This window comes from Lepisosteus oculatus, chromosome 17 (genome assembly GCF_040954835.1).
Source record: "Lepisosteus oculatus isolate fLepOcu1 chromosome 17, fLepOcu1.hap2, whole genome shotgun sequence".
NCBI classification, from domain to species: domain Eukaryota; kingdom Metazoa; phylum Chordata; class Actinopteri; order Semionotiformes; family Lepisosteidae; genus Lepisosteus; species Lepisosteus oculatus.
In genome coordinates, this window is record NC_090712.1 from 1,419,360 (window position 1) to 1,437,720 (window position 18,361).

General features: G+C 50.3%; 1 protein-coding gene across 1 annotated transcript in view; it reads right to left on the minus strand.

The window, feature by feature from the left end:
* The window catches only part of arfgef3 (ARFGEF family member 3), a 57,974-nt gene that overhangs the window by 9,402 nt on the left and 30,211 nt on the right, over positions 1–18,361 (minus strand). The window contains exons 16-31 of the mRNA XM_069179798.1: positions 17,427–17,642; positions 15,033–15,143; positions 14,193–14,343; positions 13,269–13,562; positions 11,745–11,878; positions 11,454–11,599; positions 10,500–10,679; positions 9,561–9,702; positions 9,279–9,401; positions 8,192–8,295; positions 7,284–7,428; positions 6,986–7,114; positions 5,931–6,107; positions 5,381–5,495; positions 4,808–4,910; positions 2,562–2,693 (exon numbers count right to left, since the gene is read on the minus strand). Of these exons, the coding sequence (XP_069035899.1) occupies positions 2,562–2,693; positions 4,808–4,910; positions 5,381–5,495; positions 5,931–6,107; positions 6,986–7,114; positions 7,284–7,428; positions 8,192–8,295; positions 9,279–9,401; positions 9,561–9,702; positions 10,500–10,679; positions 11,454–11,599; positions 11,745–11,878; positions 13,269–13,562; positions 14,193–14,343; positions 15,033–15,143; positions 17,427–17,642 (2,402 nt within the window). The remainder of the gene's footprint in view (positions 1–2,561; positions 2,694–4,807; positions 4,911–5,380; positions 5,496–5,930; positions 6,108–6,985; positions 7,115–7,283; positions 7,429–8,191; positions 8,296–9,278; positions 9,402–9,560; positions 9,703–10,499; positions 10,680–11,453; positions 11,600–11,744; positions 11,879–13,268; positions 13,563–14,192; positions 14,344–15,032; positions 15,144–17,426; positions 17,643–18,361) is intronic.

An 18,361-nucleotide genomic window follows, 5' to 3' on the forward strand; every position in this document is an offset into this window, starting at 1 on the left:
ACCCTCACTGTATCTACAAATCTACAACAAAACTGAAAGTTGCAGAATATTCATTACTCCTGTGACCGCACACGAGGAGAAGGGGGGAGATTGTAGAGCACAAGGTTGTTTCTGAAAGCAGAAAAGGAAACCGTGAGATATGTGCACCAATCTTCCATGACTGCAAACTGTGAACCTTGGTATATGGGAAGACAGACAAAATCAAATATGCAGGAACTGTCCAAAATGCCCAGACAAAATTCTGTGCTTAAGGAGATTCCCTCAAAGGGTCAGTTGTGTGTCTGAACACAGCCCTGGTGTCCACCTGCTGAGCCCTGGCCTGTATCCTCCAGTACTGAGTGTCTGAACACAGCCCCGGTGTCTACCTGCTGAGCCCTGGCCTGTATCCTCCAGTACTGAGTGTCTGAACACAGCCCTGGTGTCTACCTGCTGAGCCCTGGCCTGTATCCTCCAGTACTGAGTGTCTGAACACAGCCCCGGTGTCTACCTGCTGAGCCCTGGCCTGTATTCTCCAGTACTGAGTGTCTGAACACAGCCCCGGTGTCTACCTGCTGAGCCCTGGCCTGTATCCTCCAGTACTGAGTGTCTGAACACAGCCCCGGTGTCTACCTGCTGAGCCCTGGCCTGTATCCTCCAGTACTGAGTGTCTGAACACAGCCCCGGTGTCTACCTGCTGAGCCCTGGCCTGTATTCTCCAGTACTGGGTGTCTGAACACAGCCCCGGTGTCTACCTGCTGAGCCCTGGCCTGTATCCTCCAGTACTGAGTGTCTGAACACAGCCCTGGTGTCTACCTGCTGGGCCATGGCTCGTATTCTCCAGTACTGAGTGTCTGAACACAGCCCTGGTGTCTACCTGCTGGGCCATGGCTTGTATTCTCCAGTACTGAGTGTCTGAACACAGCCCCGGTGTCTACCTGCTGAGCCCTGGCCTGTATCCTCCAGTACTGAGTGTCTGAACACAGCCCCGGTGTCTACCTGCTGAGCCCTGGCCTGTATCCTCCAGTACTGAGTGTCTGAACACAGCCCCGGTGTCTACCTGCTGAGCCCTGGCCTGTATCCTCCAGTACTGAGTGTCTGAACACAGCCCCGGTGTCTACCTGCTGAGCCCTGGCCTGTATCCTCCAGTACTGAGTGTCTGAACACAGCCCTGGTGTCTACCTGCTGAGCCCTGGCCTGTATCCTCCACTACTGAGTGTCTGAACACAGCCCTGGTGTCTACCTGCTGAGCCCTGGCCTGTATCCTCCAGTACTGAGTGTCTGAACACAGCCCTGGTGTCTACCTGCTGAGCCATGGCTCGTATTCTCCAGTACTGGGTGTCTGAACACAGCCCCGGTGTCTACCTGCTGGGCCATGGCCTGTATCCTCCAGTACTGAGTGTCTGAACACAGCCCCGGTGTCTACCTGCTGAGCCATGGCCTGTATCCTCCAGTACTGAGTGTCTGAACACAGCCCCGGTGTCTACCTGCTGAGCCCTGGCCTGTATCCTCCAGTACTGAGTGTCTGAACACAGCCCCGGTGTCTACCTGCTGGGCCATGGCCTGTATCCTCCAGTACTGAGTGTCTGAACACAGCCCCGGTGTCTACCTGCTGAGCCATGGCCTGTATCCTCCAGTACTGAGTGTCTGAACACAGCCCTGGTGTCTACCTGCTGAGCCATGGCTCGTATTCTCCAGTACTGAGTGTCTGAACACAGCCCCGGTGTCTACCTGCTGAGCCATGGCCTGTATCCTCCAGTACTGAGTGTCTGAACACAGCCCCGGTGTCTACCTGCTGAGCCCTGGCCTGTATCCTCCAGTACTGAGTGTCTGAACACAGCCCCGGTGTCTACCTGTTGAGCCCTGGCCTGTATTCTCCAGTACTGAGTGTCTGAACACAGCCCCGGTGTCTACCTGCTGAGCCCTGGCCTGTATTCTCCAGTACTGAGTGTCTGAACACAGCCCTGGTGTCTACCTGCTGAGCCCTGGCCTGTATCCTCCAGTACTGAGTGTCTGAACACAGCCCTGGTGTCTACCTGCTGAGCCATGGCTCGTATTCTCCAGTACTGAGTGTCTGAACACAGCCCTGGTGTCTACCTGCTGAGCCCTGGCCTGTATCCTCCAGTACTGAGTGTCTGAACACAGCCCCGGTGTCTACCTGCTGGGCCATGGCTCGTATTCTCCAGTACTGAGTGTCTGAACACAGCCCTGGTGTCTACCTGCTGGGCCATGGCTCGTATTCTCCAGTACTGAGTGTCTGAACAAAGCCCTGGTGTCTACCTGCTGAGCCATGGCTCGTATTCTCCAGTACTGAGTGTCTGAACACAGCCCTGGTGTCTACCTGCTGAGCCATGGCTCGTATTCTCCAGTACTGAGTGCCTGAACACAGCCCCGGTGTCTACCTGCTGAGCCCTGGCCTGTATCCTCCAGTACTGAGTGTCTGAACACAGCCCCGGTGTCTACCTGCTGGGCCATGGCTCGTATTCTCCAGTACTGAGTGTCTGAACACAGCCCTGGTGTCTACCTGCTGAGCCCTGGCCTGTATCCTCCAGTACTGAGTGTCTGAACACAGCCCCGGTGTCTACCTGCTGAGCCATGGCTCGTATTCTCCAGTACTCGGCCTCTGCGGAGGCAGAGTGGGATGGAGCCGCCACCTTGACCTCGCAGGCGTCCCCTGTGAAGCTGTCTGAGCCGCTGAGGAAACAGGCCAGCAGGTTCTGCAAGACACAAGCGAGGAGGAGACGCTGAGACTGCGCTGCAGGTCAACCAGCACAGACTGCGACTGGGAACTCTACTTCTCTCCCAAGAGAATCTGTGTAACGGCTCTGCACAGTGATCATGTTCCCAAAGTAATGTCACCCTCTTGAAAAAGGTGAAATACCCTTTGTATTTCGCACTCACTTGCCCTTGTTGCCCCTCACTAGATTCATAGCCATGTACAAAAACTCAGTTTGTACCTTGAACTTTTACGATTAGCGTTCAGGTCCTATTGAAAACTGCCAGCAGTCCTGCTCGTGTATCTCCCTGTCCAGGAAGTAGTGTTCTTTTTCTTAATTTGTTCACATTTAGGAGATGGATATAAATCTGGTATGTTTATTAGAGCATCATATTGTTTTTATTCCGGATGGGCATTTTTTGTCCTGTTGCTAGAGAAACAGCTGCGGGATTAAGATTATAAAAGGATTAGTTTTCACTCACTTCCATTTACCTGGGTGGTGTAGAAAAATACAGGTGCACTTCAAGCAGCACACGAAAAGTATAAGCATTCCCTGCATCTATATAACATTTTGCACCTCAGGGGATCTCAAAACGCTTAACATATAGAAGGCAGAGCATTTAGAATTTATTTCTCTGAAATAAGGAGAATGAGGGAGACCAGATCATAAAAACCTAGAGTTGAATTTAGCTGTTTCATGTTAAATGGCCAGTACTGAAGACCTGGGTTCAATTCCTGGCTGAGACAGCTCCTGTGTAGTCTGCATGTTCTCTGGATCTGCTGGCTGTGCTAACTTGCATTTCTAAATGTTCCCTGTGTGCAAGCCCTGTGATGGGTTAAGTACCCTGTCCAGGGTGTGGGACTCCTTTAAGCCCTATATCAGACCTGGGCAGTCCTACTCCTGCTGGCTGTCAAGGTCTCATCGAAGTACCAGCAATAGTGAAGCCGAAGCTGTTAAACTGATCCCATTAAGCCAATAATAAAAGTGTGCATCGTTAAGTGCCGAGCTGGAATGAAAACCTGCAGACACATTGGTCCTCCAGGATTTTGGTTGCTCATCCCTGCCCTACGCCTCTGGATTAGACTCCGAGCTGCTGGTGTCCTAGCCAGGAATATGTGTTTTTTTGATAAGGGATAGACTCACAATCTCTTCAGCTTCCCCTCTATGGTTCAATATTTACATGTTTCCACTTGTGTCTAAATTACATTCTACGCTGATGACACTCAAATCTATGTCCATACTAAAACTGACACTAAAGTGGCTGTCTCTAACTGCATCTTTGACATAAAAACATGGATGACTCACAATTTCCTTCATTTAAAGTGACAAGACTTGCTTCTCACCACCCTCCATCAACTATGTAAAGCCAATGCAATAATCGTATCTGTGGATGATACTGCACTTGAGTTTCAATCTAAATTGAATAGCTTGCAGGTGATATTTGATCCAGGCTTGACGTTGGACCCCTCTGTGCAATATATTGTAAAAACATCATTCTTCCACCTCAGAAATATTGTCAGACTACATCCGATGCTGTAGCTAACTGTCGCTGAAAAGCTGGACAATACTTTTGTTTTCTCTTGAATTTATTATTGTAATGCTCTACACTCTGGATATCTAAATCCACACTGAACAAACTACAGTATGAGCAGAATTCATCAGCCAGAATCCTGACCAGGTCTAGTGCAAATGATCACAATACTCCTGTCCGGGAGTCCTTACACTGGCTTCCTGTAAGGTTTTATGTCGACTTCAAAATCCTCATGCTCACCTATAAGGCTCTGTATGGCTTGGCACCACAGTTACTGTCTGAGCTACTATCGTCCTACTCCCCACATCACAACTTCTTATTCCAGTATGCCCCAAAGCTCTGGAATTCAATCCCTAAGGATATCAGAGAGTCACCTGCCCTGAGCTCTTCCAATTTAGACTAAAAAAACCTCTTTAGAGGGGCTTTTACTTAACTGGTTCTGTGTCTGCACCTTTGCTTTTCTTCTGGATTCAAACCCTCATTTTCAACTGAGTAACTCTGTTACCTCCTCTCGGGAGCTATATAAAATTACAATGTATTATTAGTATTGAGGGAAACCCATGGGTATAACAGGACTCTTTACCTTGACGGGCTCCAGGGTAGCTGAAAAGGCATCTTGCAGTGCGCAGCAGGCCAGCCTCCACATCTCCTCGGTGAAGACCGGGCCAGCAGTCACCAGGACATACCTGCCACGACACCACAGCTCACCTCTCACACGCACGGGCAGCACCACACACAGGCTTCAGGAAAGAGCTCTTACTACAACAGAAAAAGTCCCTTCCGCTCATTCTGAGCCCTCGTGACATGGCAGAAGAGGCACTTGGGGACTGAGCTTTCTTTTTACAGTATAGACTGTACCCGCTGAAGCAAGAGTGACAAAGCCTCTTTTCTGGGTACACTGGACAATAGCCTTGTTTAAATTTGCTCAAGTACCTAAAAAAAGCAGCACAGCCCTAAAGTGGAGAGACTGAAATGAACTGTCATAATGGCAGAGTGTCCTTCTGGAAGCTCTGCCCATGGTTCTCTTGAGTGGAGAAGCCCATGATGGCTCAGTTTGAGGACGAGCGGTGCTCACAGCACCTGGGTGCTGGTCCTGTGAAGAACTCTGCAAGGCCTGGAGGCAGTAAACTGCTGGTGAACCAGGACATACGCTCACCTGATGCAGGAGCAGCCCACTCTGGAGATGGTCTCTGCTGGCTCAGCCACACAGGCCACCAAGAGCTTGAAGAGGTCCTTCAGCATCAGATTGATCGTGCTTTCATAGCCGATATCTGCGGCGAAAGGAGAGGAGCAGCTCAGGCTAGGCATTGAAAGGCTAATTTCATAATTATTTCCAGTAAATTGGCATTGTGCTAATATTATTTACTCTAGATTCACACTGTTGTGCTTTCCTGCTTCATCAATCTGTATCAAAACCTGCAGTTTTGAAAACTTCAGTTGTGTGCAACTCCTTAGGGCTTTGTTTCTCCTCCAGGTAGGTCAGGAACAAGCTACCCAGGCATGCTGTCAAAGCCAAAAGCACTGTTTCTTTTAACAAACAGCTGGATAAGATTGTCAGATCAGTTAGCTACTAGCAATCAATCAGATGGGCAGAATAGTAACCTTTGTAGTCTTTGGCATGCCGAGTAAGATACAGGGCACACCTGTCAAGAGGCACAATCCTGGGGAGAATATGGATCATATTACATCCTGGAGGAGCTCCTTACCAGAGTGGATGAAGCTGTGAATGTGCTCCACCACCAGCTCGCAGGACAAGCCAATAGCATGCTTGAAGTTGGAGGCAGCCACATCCCAGTAGGAATGGTCGCCGTGGCTACGCTGCAGCCAGAGTGACATCACAGGTAGGAGCAGCTGGATAACTGAGAATATGGCAAACCCTGGTCCTGGAAACAGAACAGAATAGACTTCCGTTCAGAAAACATCTGAAACAGCAAACAGGGCAAGGAAGGGAAAAAAGGCAGCCAGGAGTCGCTCAGCTCCATACTTACAGCTATGAATCACTTGGCTGTTTTTTGTTAACCTATATGATACTGTAATTTTGGAAATCATGCATTGTGCTGTTAATTGCACATTGAATCCTGCACTTGATGGCTGCACTATGCATTTAGCCAATGTAACTATGTACATGTAGCTTCGCGTACGTAATGTGCTGCATCTATAATTTTACAGCCAAGCCAAATGATCTAATTCAAATGAATAATTCTACCTTAAAACTTAACACCTGAGGTAATAAAGAGTGAAAAAAGTTTTTAGCATGTTAAGTCTGAGTTTCTAGTTCAGTAAATACCGTGGCCTTGACGTCCTGGGCGTTCTGCCCTGATCCCGTGTGCGCGACACCTGCACTCTTGTGCGTCTCATTCTTGTACTCGTCCTCTCACGGATCGAGCTCTGCTGCTTAGCAACCCTCACGACAAGAACTTTGTAACCAGCTCGTTATACTATATACATGCTGGGAAGATCCACTGCCGTTTGAGCTCCACTTTGCTATCCCGCCAAGTGCTTGCTCCTACACAATAAACACTCCCGACGGAACCCGAGTCAATTTGCTGATTCTACAATATCCACATCACACTCTGCTTGGCTCGTGATCTCCGAAAGTCATCCGCTGGCCAGAGACGCCCGCCCATTCCCGCAGGTCGCCGAACGCACGACGGGCCCAAGCCCGTTTCCCGACCGGGAAACGACGGGGCACGTCTTGAAAAGCGCCGCCCGCTGAGCCGCGCGGGAGGGCGGCCTGTCCGCTCCCTCGGCCGACACTCGCCTGGGGTCTTGGTCACCTCCCTGAGGAGCTCGAAGAGCAGCTCCAGGGTGGGCGGCTGGTGCTGGCGCGGGCAGTGGGACACCGTGGCCGTCAGCTGCTCCAGCAGGAGGATCCAGACCTGGATCAGCCCTGCAGAGCAAAGCAGGTTCTGTTCAACGTCCCCGTTTCGGGCTGATCGGGTGCTCAGGCGGGAATGAATTCAAAACCGTCCCGCTCTTTCTTGCTGAGACTTTTTCTGGCCCCACCAGAGCCCTGCAGGTGTTAAAATTGCCGAACGGGCAGCTGTGTGTTTCCACACCTGTTTCGTCATCGAACTCCGCGAGGATGGAGTCCATGCCGTCGTCGCTGCCGGCGCATCTCTCCTGCGCCCTCGTAGGGAGGCTGGCCAGCCGGGCGCCCAGGAACACCGGCTTAGAAGGCATCTTGTAGATCTTGGCCAGCAGCTGCAATATTTATTTTTAGTTTTTATTTTTTTCTGGGATTTATTGGGATGGTGAATATCCCTAAGAAATGTCATTCGTGTTTTGTGTTTTAAGGGATGGGTTAGCTGTCCTGGCAGCTGCCTGGCACCCTGCTGATGCGCCCTGCTTGGCGTACTACTGCCTGGTCACACTGCAGGAGCAGGGATCGCAGATCTCGCAGGAGATCTCGGTGGAGGTCACAAAATACAACCCCCCCTTTCAGGTAGGGTCCACGGTGCACGGATTTCAGCTGGACAGCTCCCATGTCGAAAGATATTCATTACGTAGAGCAGAGGTTGAAATAAATCTGCTGGCAAAAAACAGGGTCAGATTTTCCTTGGCTCCGTTATTTTTTTATTTTGGATTTGGAAAATAGAGTTTAGCGCTGATGTGCAATATTTTATTGCCAGGCATTTGCCCTTACAGTTTGCATAGCGGATGCCACGAGGCTCACTGCAGCGAGACCTAGCCAGGTGACCCCTCTCGCCTCCCACTGCCCCCGGTACCCGTCGGGGCGGTTTTCGTCAAAATAAGTGAGTGAGAGAGACCGGCCGTCTGGAAACAGAACTCATCCCGCCACGCCCGGGCCTCCCTCCCCCAATCCCTGGGAGAGCGGTTCACCCTTGCTGCTGGGATCAGGATTACTGCCGTCCGAATCCGCCACAGTGCCGACGGTTCTGCCCGTCTCTCTCAGCTTTCCCCAGATGTGCCGGCGCACACAAATGAAAGGACCCTCTGCCCTTACCTGGGAGCACTTCCGTAAGTAATCCAGCGCCGGAAGGCACAGGTCGGTGGAGCTGTACCCTGAGGCCTGGACACAGTCTCCAATCTCCTTATAGTCCACTTCTCCTGGGAAAAGGGGGGGAACTGGGATTAAGTCAAGTGTCACGTCAGGTATGAAAATCTGCCTGAGCGAATTAGAGCCTGAAGCTATAAATCAGCATTCCTGACAACTGTCACAATTCTCTAACAGTACACCCATCCCTTGATTTAGGAACGCCTGGTATAGACATTTTCACTGTAGCAGGGAATGCATTATCATACCTGTTATTCAGTTACAAAGCTTGCTATAACAAAGGTGTCTCCATTGCAGTCCAACATTAGATACAGTACTCATAGCATGACCACCCACCACACAGTTCCTCAATGTGGTGACTGTGTTCTTAGAATTGTTCCACATTTTATATGTGCTTTCTAGTTATCTTTTTAACCGCTGTACTGGGGTAAACAGAGTAACTACCATAAACCAGCTGTGCTGATCTTTCTTCGATGATTCAGTGCTCTGTTATTGTAAAAGAGATTCTCTAGACCTCACGAATGATCTGGAAAATTTTACATATAAAGTAATGGGAATTTTGGTTGGGTTTAGGAATTTTTTACCTTCCAAACTGCTTTCGAGGAACAAATTACGCTTGTAAAACCGAAGGATGGGTGTACTATCAAGAGCCGTCTCCTTGACAGCTGTGCGTCACATCGAGAGAAGGACAGAAGGTAAATTACTCAGAACTCATCAGAGTGCAGCTACACGGGGACTGTCCTGGACTGGAGTCTCTTTTCCCAGGAGATGGGCCTATCAATTCACAGATAGGATGTGATCCTATCTGTGACTCCAGCTGATCAACAGGCTGGTTGCACTGCATGGTTCTGAACTCCTCTGGGAGCCAGAACATTAAAAGCAGATAAAGAAGTTGTGGACTCTATTATAGGCGATATAAACTAGACAATTCCCTTTTTACAGATGTGGGGGCTCAACACAAGAAACCGCGATCTGCACAGGCCAGGAGGCAGAAACCCTGTGTGCCACCTTGCACGCGTGCACTCATCTTGCTCACCTAAACCTTTGACGAACTTCATAAGGCACATGATATAATCCGTAGCAGCGTTGGCGAACACCTGAATGTTGTCTGTGTTGATGAAAGCTTCAAAGACGTCGAACACTGGAGCCTGGCATTTTCCTGCGAGACAAGAAAGAGGCGTCTGGACAACACGGGCAAAACACAACTGTTGTGAGGATTCATGTCCAGCTAGGTTGCGTGCGGCGATGAGACAGCTGTCGTCCTGTCCCGTTTGTCCAAGTCTTCCACTGGGCGAGACCGGGCGCTCGTTAACCTTACCCATGGAGTACTCTCCCACCAGGTAGTCCTTGATGTCCGTCTTGCTCCCGTGCACAGTCCTCAGCGCGCTGAAGAGGGGCCGCCACCCCGACTGGATCTGGGGGGAGCACACTTCCACCAGCTCGCCTATGGATGTGATCACCTGCCGCAAGATAACAACCCAGGCGTAAGGAAGCTCGTTTATTAAAAATTCATTATTTAAGAGCTTTACTAATGGGACAGACTCCTAAAACATACTGCGTGCAAAAGCAATGTCCAGCTGAATGTGAATGAGCTGAAAAAGAGAAATACAATGCAAAACTAATGCAGCAGCAAAGCCAGTATAACAGACTAAATGAATGGGAGCATTTTACAAAGCTCGTTTTTCCGAACCGAAAAACAACCACAACCGGAGCTTCCTCTCCCCAAGCTTTAAGACTAATGGCTTCTATAAACTGAGGCTCCCTGCCCAGATGTTGATTCCAGGTTTTGGTATTTTGGATGAAAACCTGACCTGAGGTCCTGTTAGCACTGCTGCTACTACAGACCACCTGGTATTTTTCACACGAGCAAGTTGGAGCTAGCCAGCCTCTTTCACAACCACATCCACCACATCTATGAATTGGCTACATTACTCTGCTCTCCTCCCCACTGAGAGCTGGTGTGTGGGGAGCGTTCTGGCGCACTATGGCTGCCGTCGCATCATCCAGGTGGGGCTGCACATTGGTGGTGGTGGAGGAGAGTCCCCATTACCTGTAAAGCGCTTTGAGTGGAGTGTCCAGAAAAGTGCTATATAAGTGTAAGCAATTATTATTATTATTATTATTATTATTATTATTATTACATCCCCAAACGGGAAATAGTCTCGTCTTCCTCTGCCGCGCTCGGATCCTACCTGCCCACCTCCCTTTCGGACAGACAGTCCAGCCAGGCAGGTGTGCAGACGGGCGGGGGATTTACCTGGTCCTGCACGTCCTCGTCGCACAGCTCCAGCTGCATGATGTGCTCAAAGGGCCGGAACAGGGCCTCGTTGAAGTGGAAGTGGGGCAGCTCGGCCCAGGTGGTCAGCACCTCCGTGAGCACGTCGTGGATGAAGGAGACTGCCTTCTGAGAGGCGTGCCTCTCCTTGTGGCACGCGGCCTGCAGTCCAATCACAGGACAGCGACGTGACGCAAACCGAACCCGGAACTGGAAGACCCGTTATTTCAGCAGTGTAAAGCCATGCCAATGGTGCTCTCAACCCAGGAAGAGCTAAGAACTCTAAGAACAGGGCATTATCACATGAATGAAACGGGAAAATGTAAGGAACAGCTGGTGCTGATTTCCACACAGCGATACACTAACAGCACTTGCAGTTTTAGAGCATTTGTCATTTTCATAACAGAGGATGACTGTCGTTGCTCGGGGTAGCATCTCCTGAATACATATGGAGTGACTTAGACAGGCGTCAGCTTTTTTACAGTCTGAAATTGTCTGCTGGTTTCATGGGGTGGTGTGGTGGATCTGCGCCTGTGGCTGGCAGGTTGCCGGTTCAAATCCTGCGGCAGGCAGAGGAATCCTACTTTGTTGGGCCCTTGAGCAAGGCCCTGAACCCCAACTGCTCCAGGGGTGCTGTATGAATGGCTGACCCTGCGCTCTGACCCCAAGCTTCTCTCTCCCTGTTTGTGTCTCTCACTCTTTTTGAACAGTACTGCAATGCATTACAGACTTTATAAGCTGCACGTTTAGAGTAGATCGGCACAGGACTTAAATTCTGAAAAATGGAAGAAATTCTACATTGTAATGCTGATTTTTTTTTTTGCAAAGATCCTACCACTCAAGCAGTCTGAAATAGATCAAACTGTAGTGCAATGAGAGTTGTATCTGAGGGACAATCCTCTGGGGCAGAGTACTGTTGCCAGTCAGCTATCGTACCTCCACCAGGTGTGGCGCCACCACGCTCCAGGCCCTCATCATGTGCAGCAGGGGGCGCGTCTTGTTCCTGACGATCCTCAGCATCGCCTCCCCCAGGCGGAACAGGTGCAGCGCGCTCCGGCGGTCCTGAGTGGACTTGGCCTCCCCTTGAGGGAGAGAGAGCAGCAGACACAGGTGAGAGTCCTGCTCCTGGGTCTAAATGAGGCAGACAGGGATAAACAGACAGGGTGGGCAGAACACCCATTCTATCGCTAAATCCCCTCCAGGGAAAGAAGCACAAGGGTACAGTACCAGGCATGGCTAAGGAGTAGTCCCCTGTCTCTGTGGCCGATTTGAAGAGCTGCGACTGGGAGGCCTTTCTCAGCTGATGAAGAAACCCCACCAGAGCCACGAGGTTAAGCTTGTTTGCAGCATCTTCAAACAACCTAACAAACAAACACAAAGAGATCATCTGTCAGCATCTCCAGCAGGCAGGGACGGGAACGTTCCTTCAAGAAGTCTTGCGTCTGCATTTCAGTGTTGGGTGGGCAGAAAAATTCTGTGTCTTTGAACCTCATGTGGATTGGTTCTCTTATCCCACTACGTCTCCTTATTACATCCCACGAAACACCGGGCAGCGCGGTGGCTCTGTGGCTAAAGATCTGTGCCTGTAGCTGGAAGGCTTCCGGTTTGTATCCTACTCTGTTGGGCCCCTGAGCAAGGCCCTTAACCCCAACTTCTCCAGGGGTGCCGTATAAATGGCTGACCCTGCGATCTGACCCCAAGCTTCTCTCCCTGTCTGTGTGTCTCATGGAGAGCAAGCTGGGGTCTGCGAAAAAGACACATTCCTAATACAAGAAAATTATATATGGCCAATAAAGTGAGCTGATCTTATCTACAGTATAAGTGACTTTATGTTTCTGGCCAGGGCTGAAAGCACGCCAGACCGCAGCTCTGGAGGACCAGAGGTCCCCTCCTGCTCAGCTACAAAATTATTACAAAAGGAAGCACAGTGCCCAGAGCCCAGGGCTCTGCGCTATAGAAGAAAGGGAGAGTCTCCAAATAGGTATTTATGCAGCTTTCACCTCGACAAACGAGCTACAAAATAAACCGAAGCACAAGGCAGCTTGAGAGAGGGCCATTAAACCCCTTCATATTCCAGTAAGTAGTTTAAAATATAAGCCTCAGCAAGGAGCATTATGAGCTCTGGGCTTAACAGAAATGGGCTCTGGCCTAGAATGCCCTGTGTCAATTGCTACCATACCTTACGGTAGATGTGCAGCCATTTATTTACAATAGTCCAAACTGGAGTCGTGGTGAGAAATAATGTGCCTGTGCTACTGTTGCAGAAATATTATGCGTTTGCATTAACTTATCTAAAATCACCCCCTTTCTTCAGTATCTGTGTCGTGTCGGGCAGATGTCAGAGAGATTTCTTTTTGACAGCTGTGTGTGAAGCACAGGCATTCCATCCCAGAAAATGCACAAGCTAATTTAACTCACTAACATAAATCATCCATTTAACATAAATCCAATTTTTCAGATATATATGAAGCTCATTCAGAAGAAATGGTACTGGGTTCCAGTGAAAGAAAATGCTTTGCTGCTACTGGATATTGAAGTCATGTGCCTATTAGCTTGCCCATCAACATGAGAGACTGAAACTGCAAATTCAAGTTACTGTGCTTGGGAAAAGCACACAAAATGAGATCATGTTCCAGTTTCTCGCTTTGTTTTTCCCGTGCCATCGCCTCTGCTTTCCCGTGTTGAGGAGAGAAGCCTGGGGGAAGCCAGTAGTGATGTCTGGGGAGCAGGCCTGGAGGCCCGGGGGATCACCTGTCTGCCTGGGTGGAGAGGGTGCACACGGCCTTGGCAGCGCTGGGCCCGCTCAGCAGGCTGCCCCCCCTCAGCTCGAACACCTTGCCCCTGCTGTTCTCCTTCAGCAGCTCCTGGATGGAGGGGGGCTGGATGACGGGGTGGCCCAGGGGGAGCTCCTGCTCGGGGCTGTGGTCTGCGCCGAGCTCCAGGCCCAGGTCCACGGCCTGCTGGGCCTGCGTGATGGCCAGGGGCGGCTGGCAGGCGCCGTCGCTGAAGTGGCTGTGCTCCAGGGAGCTCACGTACTCACACACTCTGGGGGAGAAACACAGGGCCTCGTCACGCACAACAACCGAGCCTGGCGTTCGTAGAGAGGAGCCCCCTGTCTGTCCCTCCAGAAGCATCACCTGAGTTCTTTCCGTCTTATCTGGAACCTGCTGCCCTGACTAGTACTGCACCACTGCAGAGGCGATGGCTGCAGCTTTCTGCCCCTGCTGGGGCTCGATCCCGGTCACTCCCGGGTTTAGAGCCACACAGCCCCCCTCCCGAGACAACAGCAAACTCTCCTGAGCCAAAAGACTGGCTCTTCCACCGCGGGAGAAACCCGCACCGCCCAGGGTTCAAGGGGGCGGTGTCACTTCGTTGCCCACCGTTCTGTCTACGCTGGACGTAATTGATGCTTCAAAGTTTTGAGAATTTGGGTGAAACGCTGCGAAAGAATGTACCGTAACTGAATTGTAGATCTTGCGGATGAAGCAAACTGATTTTTTTAAGCGCTGTTTTACTGAAGGAAGCGGACCGGGCCGATTGGCGTTCGAGATCGGAGATCGAGATCACGTGTGGCAAAGTGGAGCCACGGGTCAGTACAGCCTCGCAACCCAGCGGCAGTGCTGCTGCTGCACTGCTGCACCCTGAGGCCCGGCCCGGGACAGGGACTGGAGGTACCTGAAGACGTGAGGCCAGCAGTCCGGGTTGTGGCTGCCCATCTCCAGCCCCACGTTGAGGATGGCGTCCATGCAGAGGACGTGAGCCGTGTGCAGCCGGATCCCTGGCGCCCGTCCCATCTGCTCCAGCTTCTGCTCCACCTTCTGCTTCACTGTGTGGAGCCAGAGCCAGACACGGGCCAGTCAGCACTCTCCAGCCCTTCACGAGCACACGCACTGCACACCTGAGAAACGCACTAGGGGGCTCGTTTCTCACTCACAGAGTCATGATTGGATCCATGGATAGAAAATCCGACTCTGGCCTGGGGTCATTACTCCTTGAGGGAATTTCTAAACAGACACCTGCTCTGTTGCACGGGACACCTCTGGAATAGCTGAAAGGTGGGATAACATCATCAGGAATAGCCACTGAGCCATAAGTGGGAGTGTAATGGTCACTCAAACACCCACTCATGGCAATAATATAGGGTGGCCATGGCTGAACCCGGACTATAAGCCCTCTGCAACACTGTTATAATTTGGGGCATTGTGGGAAATAATATCTCTTCCCAGTGTTCTCCAGAAGTGGCCGTTTTCATCACAGTTTAACTCATCTCAAACCTTCACCGGACTGCGCTGCGACTCCTTGCATCCCCACACATTTTATTGGACCCACCTACTCCTCAGCAACACTCCATCAAACAACATCTGGTCCTTGGTCTGTAATGTGCTGCATCCCCCCAGATCAAGACTACATCCCAACACAATCAGGCTAACTGGGACGGAGTTGGGAAAAATAAATCGCGGTTCCCTTCATTGTCGCTTTGTCAGATTGCCTGCTCAGGTCATCCCGGGACAATACCTTGTGCTATTGTGTCTCCGGATTCGGGAACCTCCCGCTCCTCCTTCTCCTCCTGGACGCAGGAGGCGGCTGCCATCTGGGCCAGAGCGGAGGCACAGTTTGCAGCCACTCCTGTGGGCGGCAGAAGGAGGGAGGGTTACGTCAGAGATGGCTCGTGGACACGGGACCTCTCCAGCCAACACAGCCCACAGTGCAACACAACCGGAGAATCGCTTTGCACCCTCCTCTTCCAGCAGGTTTAAAGGGCAGAGCTGGGCCTGGTCAGTCTTGGGACGGGAGACCTCTAAGGAAATCCAGGTTGCTGCTGCAAGTGTTGTCGGTGGACCAGTAGGGGGCGATCTTCCCTCTAAATCAGAATTTTCTTAGCCGCCATATCACCCTGCAACTCACAACTGGCAGCCCACTGAAGCTCAGTGGGTGTGAGCCTGGTCAGTACCAGGATGGGAGACCTCCTGGGAAAAACTAAGGTTGCTGCCGGAAGAGATGTTAGTTGGGACAGCTCGCCATGTGGTCTATGTGGGTCCTAATGCCCCAGTATAGTGACGGGACACTATACTGTAAAAATTGCGCTGTCCTTCGGATGAGACATAGAACCGAGGTCCTGACTTTAAAAATTAAAAATCCCAGGGCGTTTCTCGAAAAGAGTAGGGGTGTAACCCCGGCGTCCTGGCCAAATTTCCCATTGGCCCTTACCAATCATGGCCTCCTAATAATCCCCATCTCTGTACTGGCTTCATTACTCTGCTCTCCTCCCCACTGAGAGCTGGTGTGTGGGGAGCGTTCTGGCGCACTATGGCAGCCGTCGCATCATCCAGGTTGGGCTGCACACTGGTGGTGGAGGGGATCCCCATTACCTGTAAAGCACTTTGAGTGGAGTGTCCAGAAAAGCGCTATATAAGGTGTAAGCAAGTATTAATTATTATTATTATTATTGATTTCCAAACCAGTGCCTCAGTGTGTGACCCCACCTTGCTGTAGAGAGTGCCACCCTTTGGATGAGATGTTGAACTGAGCTCCGAACTACTTGATCTCTGAAAAGTTTTCCGTTAATTCAAACGGTAAAGTAATCTCTCACTTCTGCACCTATTGTACCACCCAGAACAAAATCTCAGTTAGTTTAACAGAACTGAAGACTGTCAGCTGCATCACAGTGCACAGTGTGTGGCTCTACAACTGTAAAACCCCCATGTGCTCAGTGTCTGTGTTCTACAGGTCCAGGAAAGGAGGGAGACGCAATTTAACAGCAAATGGTGAAGAGGAACTGCTCCACCTACTGGTTGTAATAAACTAGTGCAGGGAGACGGAAACATGCAGCGGACAGATTTCGTTACCCCTGAAGAAGTGTCAGCCAATAGGTAAACCCTCTGTACATCTTCATTTAGACAACTGGTCTGGGGCTAACTGGGAAAATACATGCTCATTTCTATAGTAGTGCTTTTTCCCCCAGTACGGACCAGGTATAAATGATTCATTTGAACCTCTGCATGAGCTCCTTTGCCATGTGCCAGTAGCTTTCAGTAGATAAGACTGATCACTCATCTGTTTTGTCCAGTCGATTACAACATGAAGATCTTACAAAGACCTATCTTGACAAATTAATTAGGCAGAATATTACATCTATTTTCAGCGGAGCATAAATATTTAATCATATCATTAGAGTGCTTTGACATCACGGCTTCTCAGATTTTTATCTGTGCAGAGAACTACTTAACTAGCTGAGATACCAGAACCCAAGCAGTTTTAACTATTAGTGGGAATTTCGTGCTCATGAAAGGTGAGTGATATCACACTGGCTTCTCTCAGATTTCTACATTAGGAAATGTCCCAGCCTCCTGCATCACAAGGCTGCAGATCAGACAATTTTTTTCCCCAAAGTTAACTTGCAATTTCTGACCTTTAGAAAACTCCAGATAAAAAAACTGGACAGAATATTTTAGGAGAGTGGTGCAGTGGAGGTGGTGATCATGGCACACCCTGAGATGGACTGGTCTGTCTCATCCTGAGTGTACTCTCACTTTCCACCCTGTGCCTGCTGGGTTCAGCTGTATCTCCCAGTGACTCCCAGTGGACCGAGTCAAAAACACACCGATTGAAGACCCTGTGTTCAGAACCGCATGGTGCTTTAAACATGTTTTACAAGTGCAAAGGCAGAAATGTTCCATCCATTAAGGCAGAATGAACCTTATTCCACCTTAATAAGGGCTTAGAAGGCAAAGAATGGGGTTTTTTCACAGGAGTGTTCACAGCTCAAGACAGATCCCTTGGTGCCTCCAGAAGATGTTCACTCTCTCTGCTGGCAGGGAACACCCCCCTGCGCCCCACAGGCTCTCCCCGCCCGGACTGCCACCCTCCGCAGGGGGGTATTCACAGCTGCCCCTGCCCCTGCCCTGTTACCTAGGGCACAGCTGAGTCCCGCTGCCTTCCTCAGGCCATCCAGACTCAGGCAGATGGTGTCCCTCTCCTTCTGGTTCTGCTCCTTCACCCCCTCGGCACCCAGGATGAAGGCCAGGCCCTTGGAGCTGCCAGCCATGCGGCCCGTGAGGGGGGTGGACAGGGTGTCAATCAGGTTCTTCCAGCAGCCAATCAGGATGTAGCGTGCGAAGACCACACCTACAAGAAGAAGCAGGGCCCGAGGCCCTGAGGTCAAGCGCAGGTCTGTGCTACAGCCCTTCCCAGAAGGGTATTTTGCTCTCTATGAGAAAAACAATTCCCACGAGTCACATTTAAAAAACCGAATTACATCCGGTACACGTGAAACTGAACTGATGAAACAAGGGATTCCTCATTACAAGGGTACCAGATAAAAAAAGCATTTATAAGAAGGCCCTTTGTCCCGTCTGCAACAAAACAGCTCAATGAATGTGTGTAAATGTAGTCCCCCCCACTGCCTGTTTATTTATCCATTTATTTATATAGCACATACTGTTGTTGTGATTTCATGTACGGTATGTGATTTTATTTTATGTTTTGCTTGTGAGTTTGGCTTCTCCCATAAAAATACAAAAGCCAAATTTCCACAGTAGTGGACAAAAAAGTACCCATCAGAAAACTGACAACTGCCATGGACTTTTAGGACTTGTAATGCCAGTCCTGGTCCCGGAGGGAAAGTGTGTCTGCAGTTCTCAGTCCAGAGTCCAGGCTCTTAAATGCCAGTTAACTGGCTTAACTGCACAAGCCCATCAGTTTCTCCCACGCTGATGCAGACAGTGTCCCTCCAGGAACAGGACTGGACCCCAGAAAACAGAAGATACGCCTACATGCAGGATATATTGTAAAAATGAAACAATTCTCTGTGAACCTTCGCGTTTTGTAAGTGCTTGGCTCTTAAC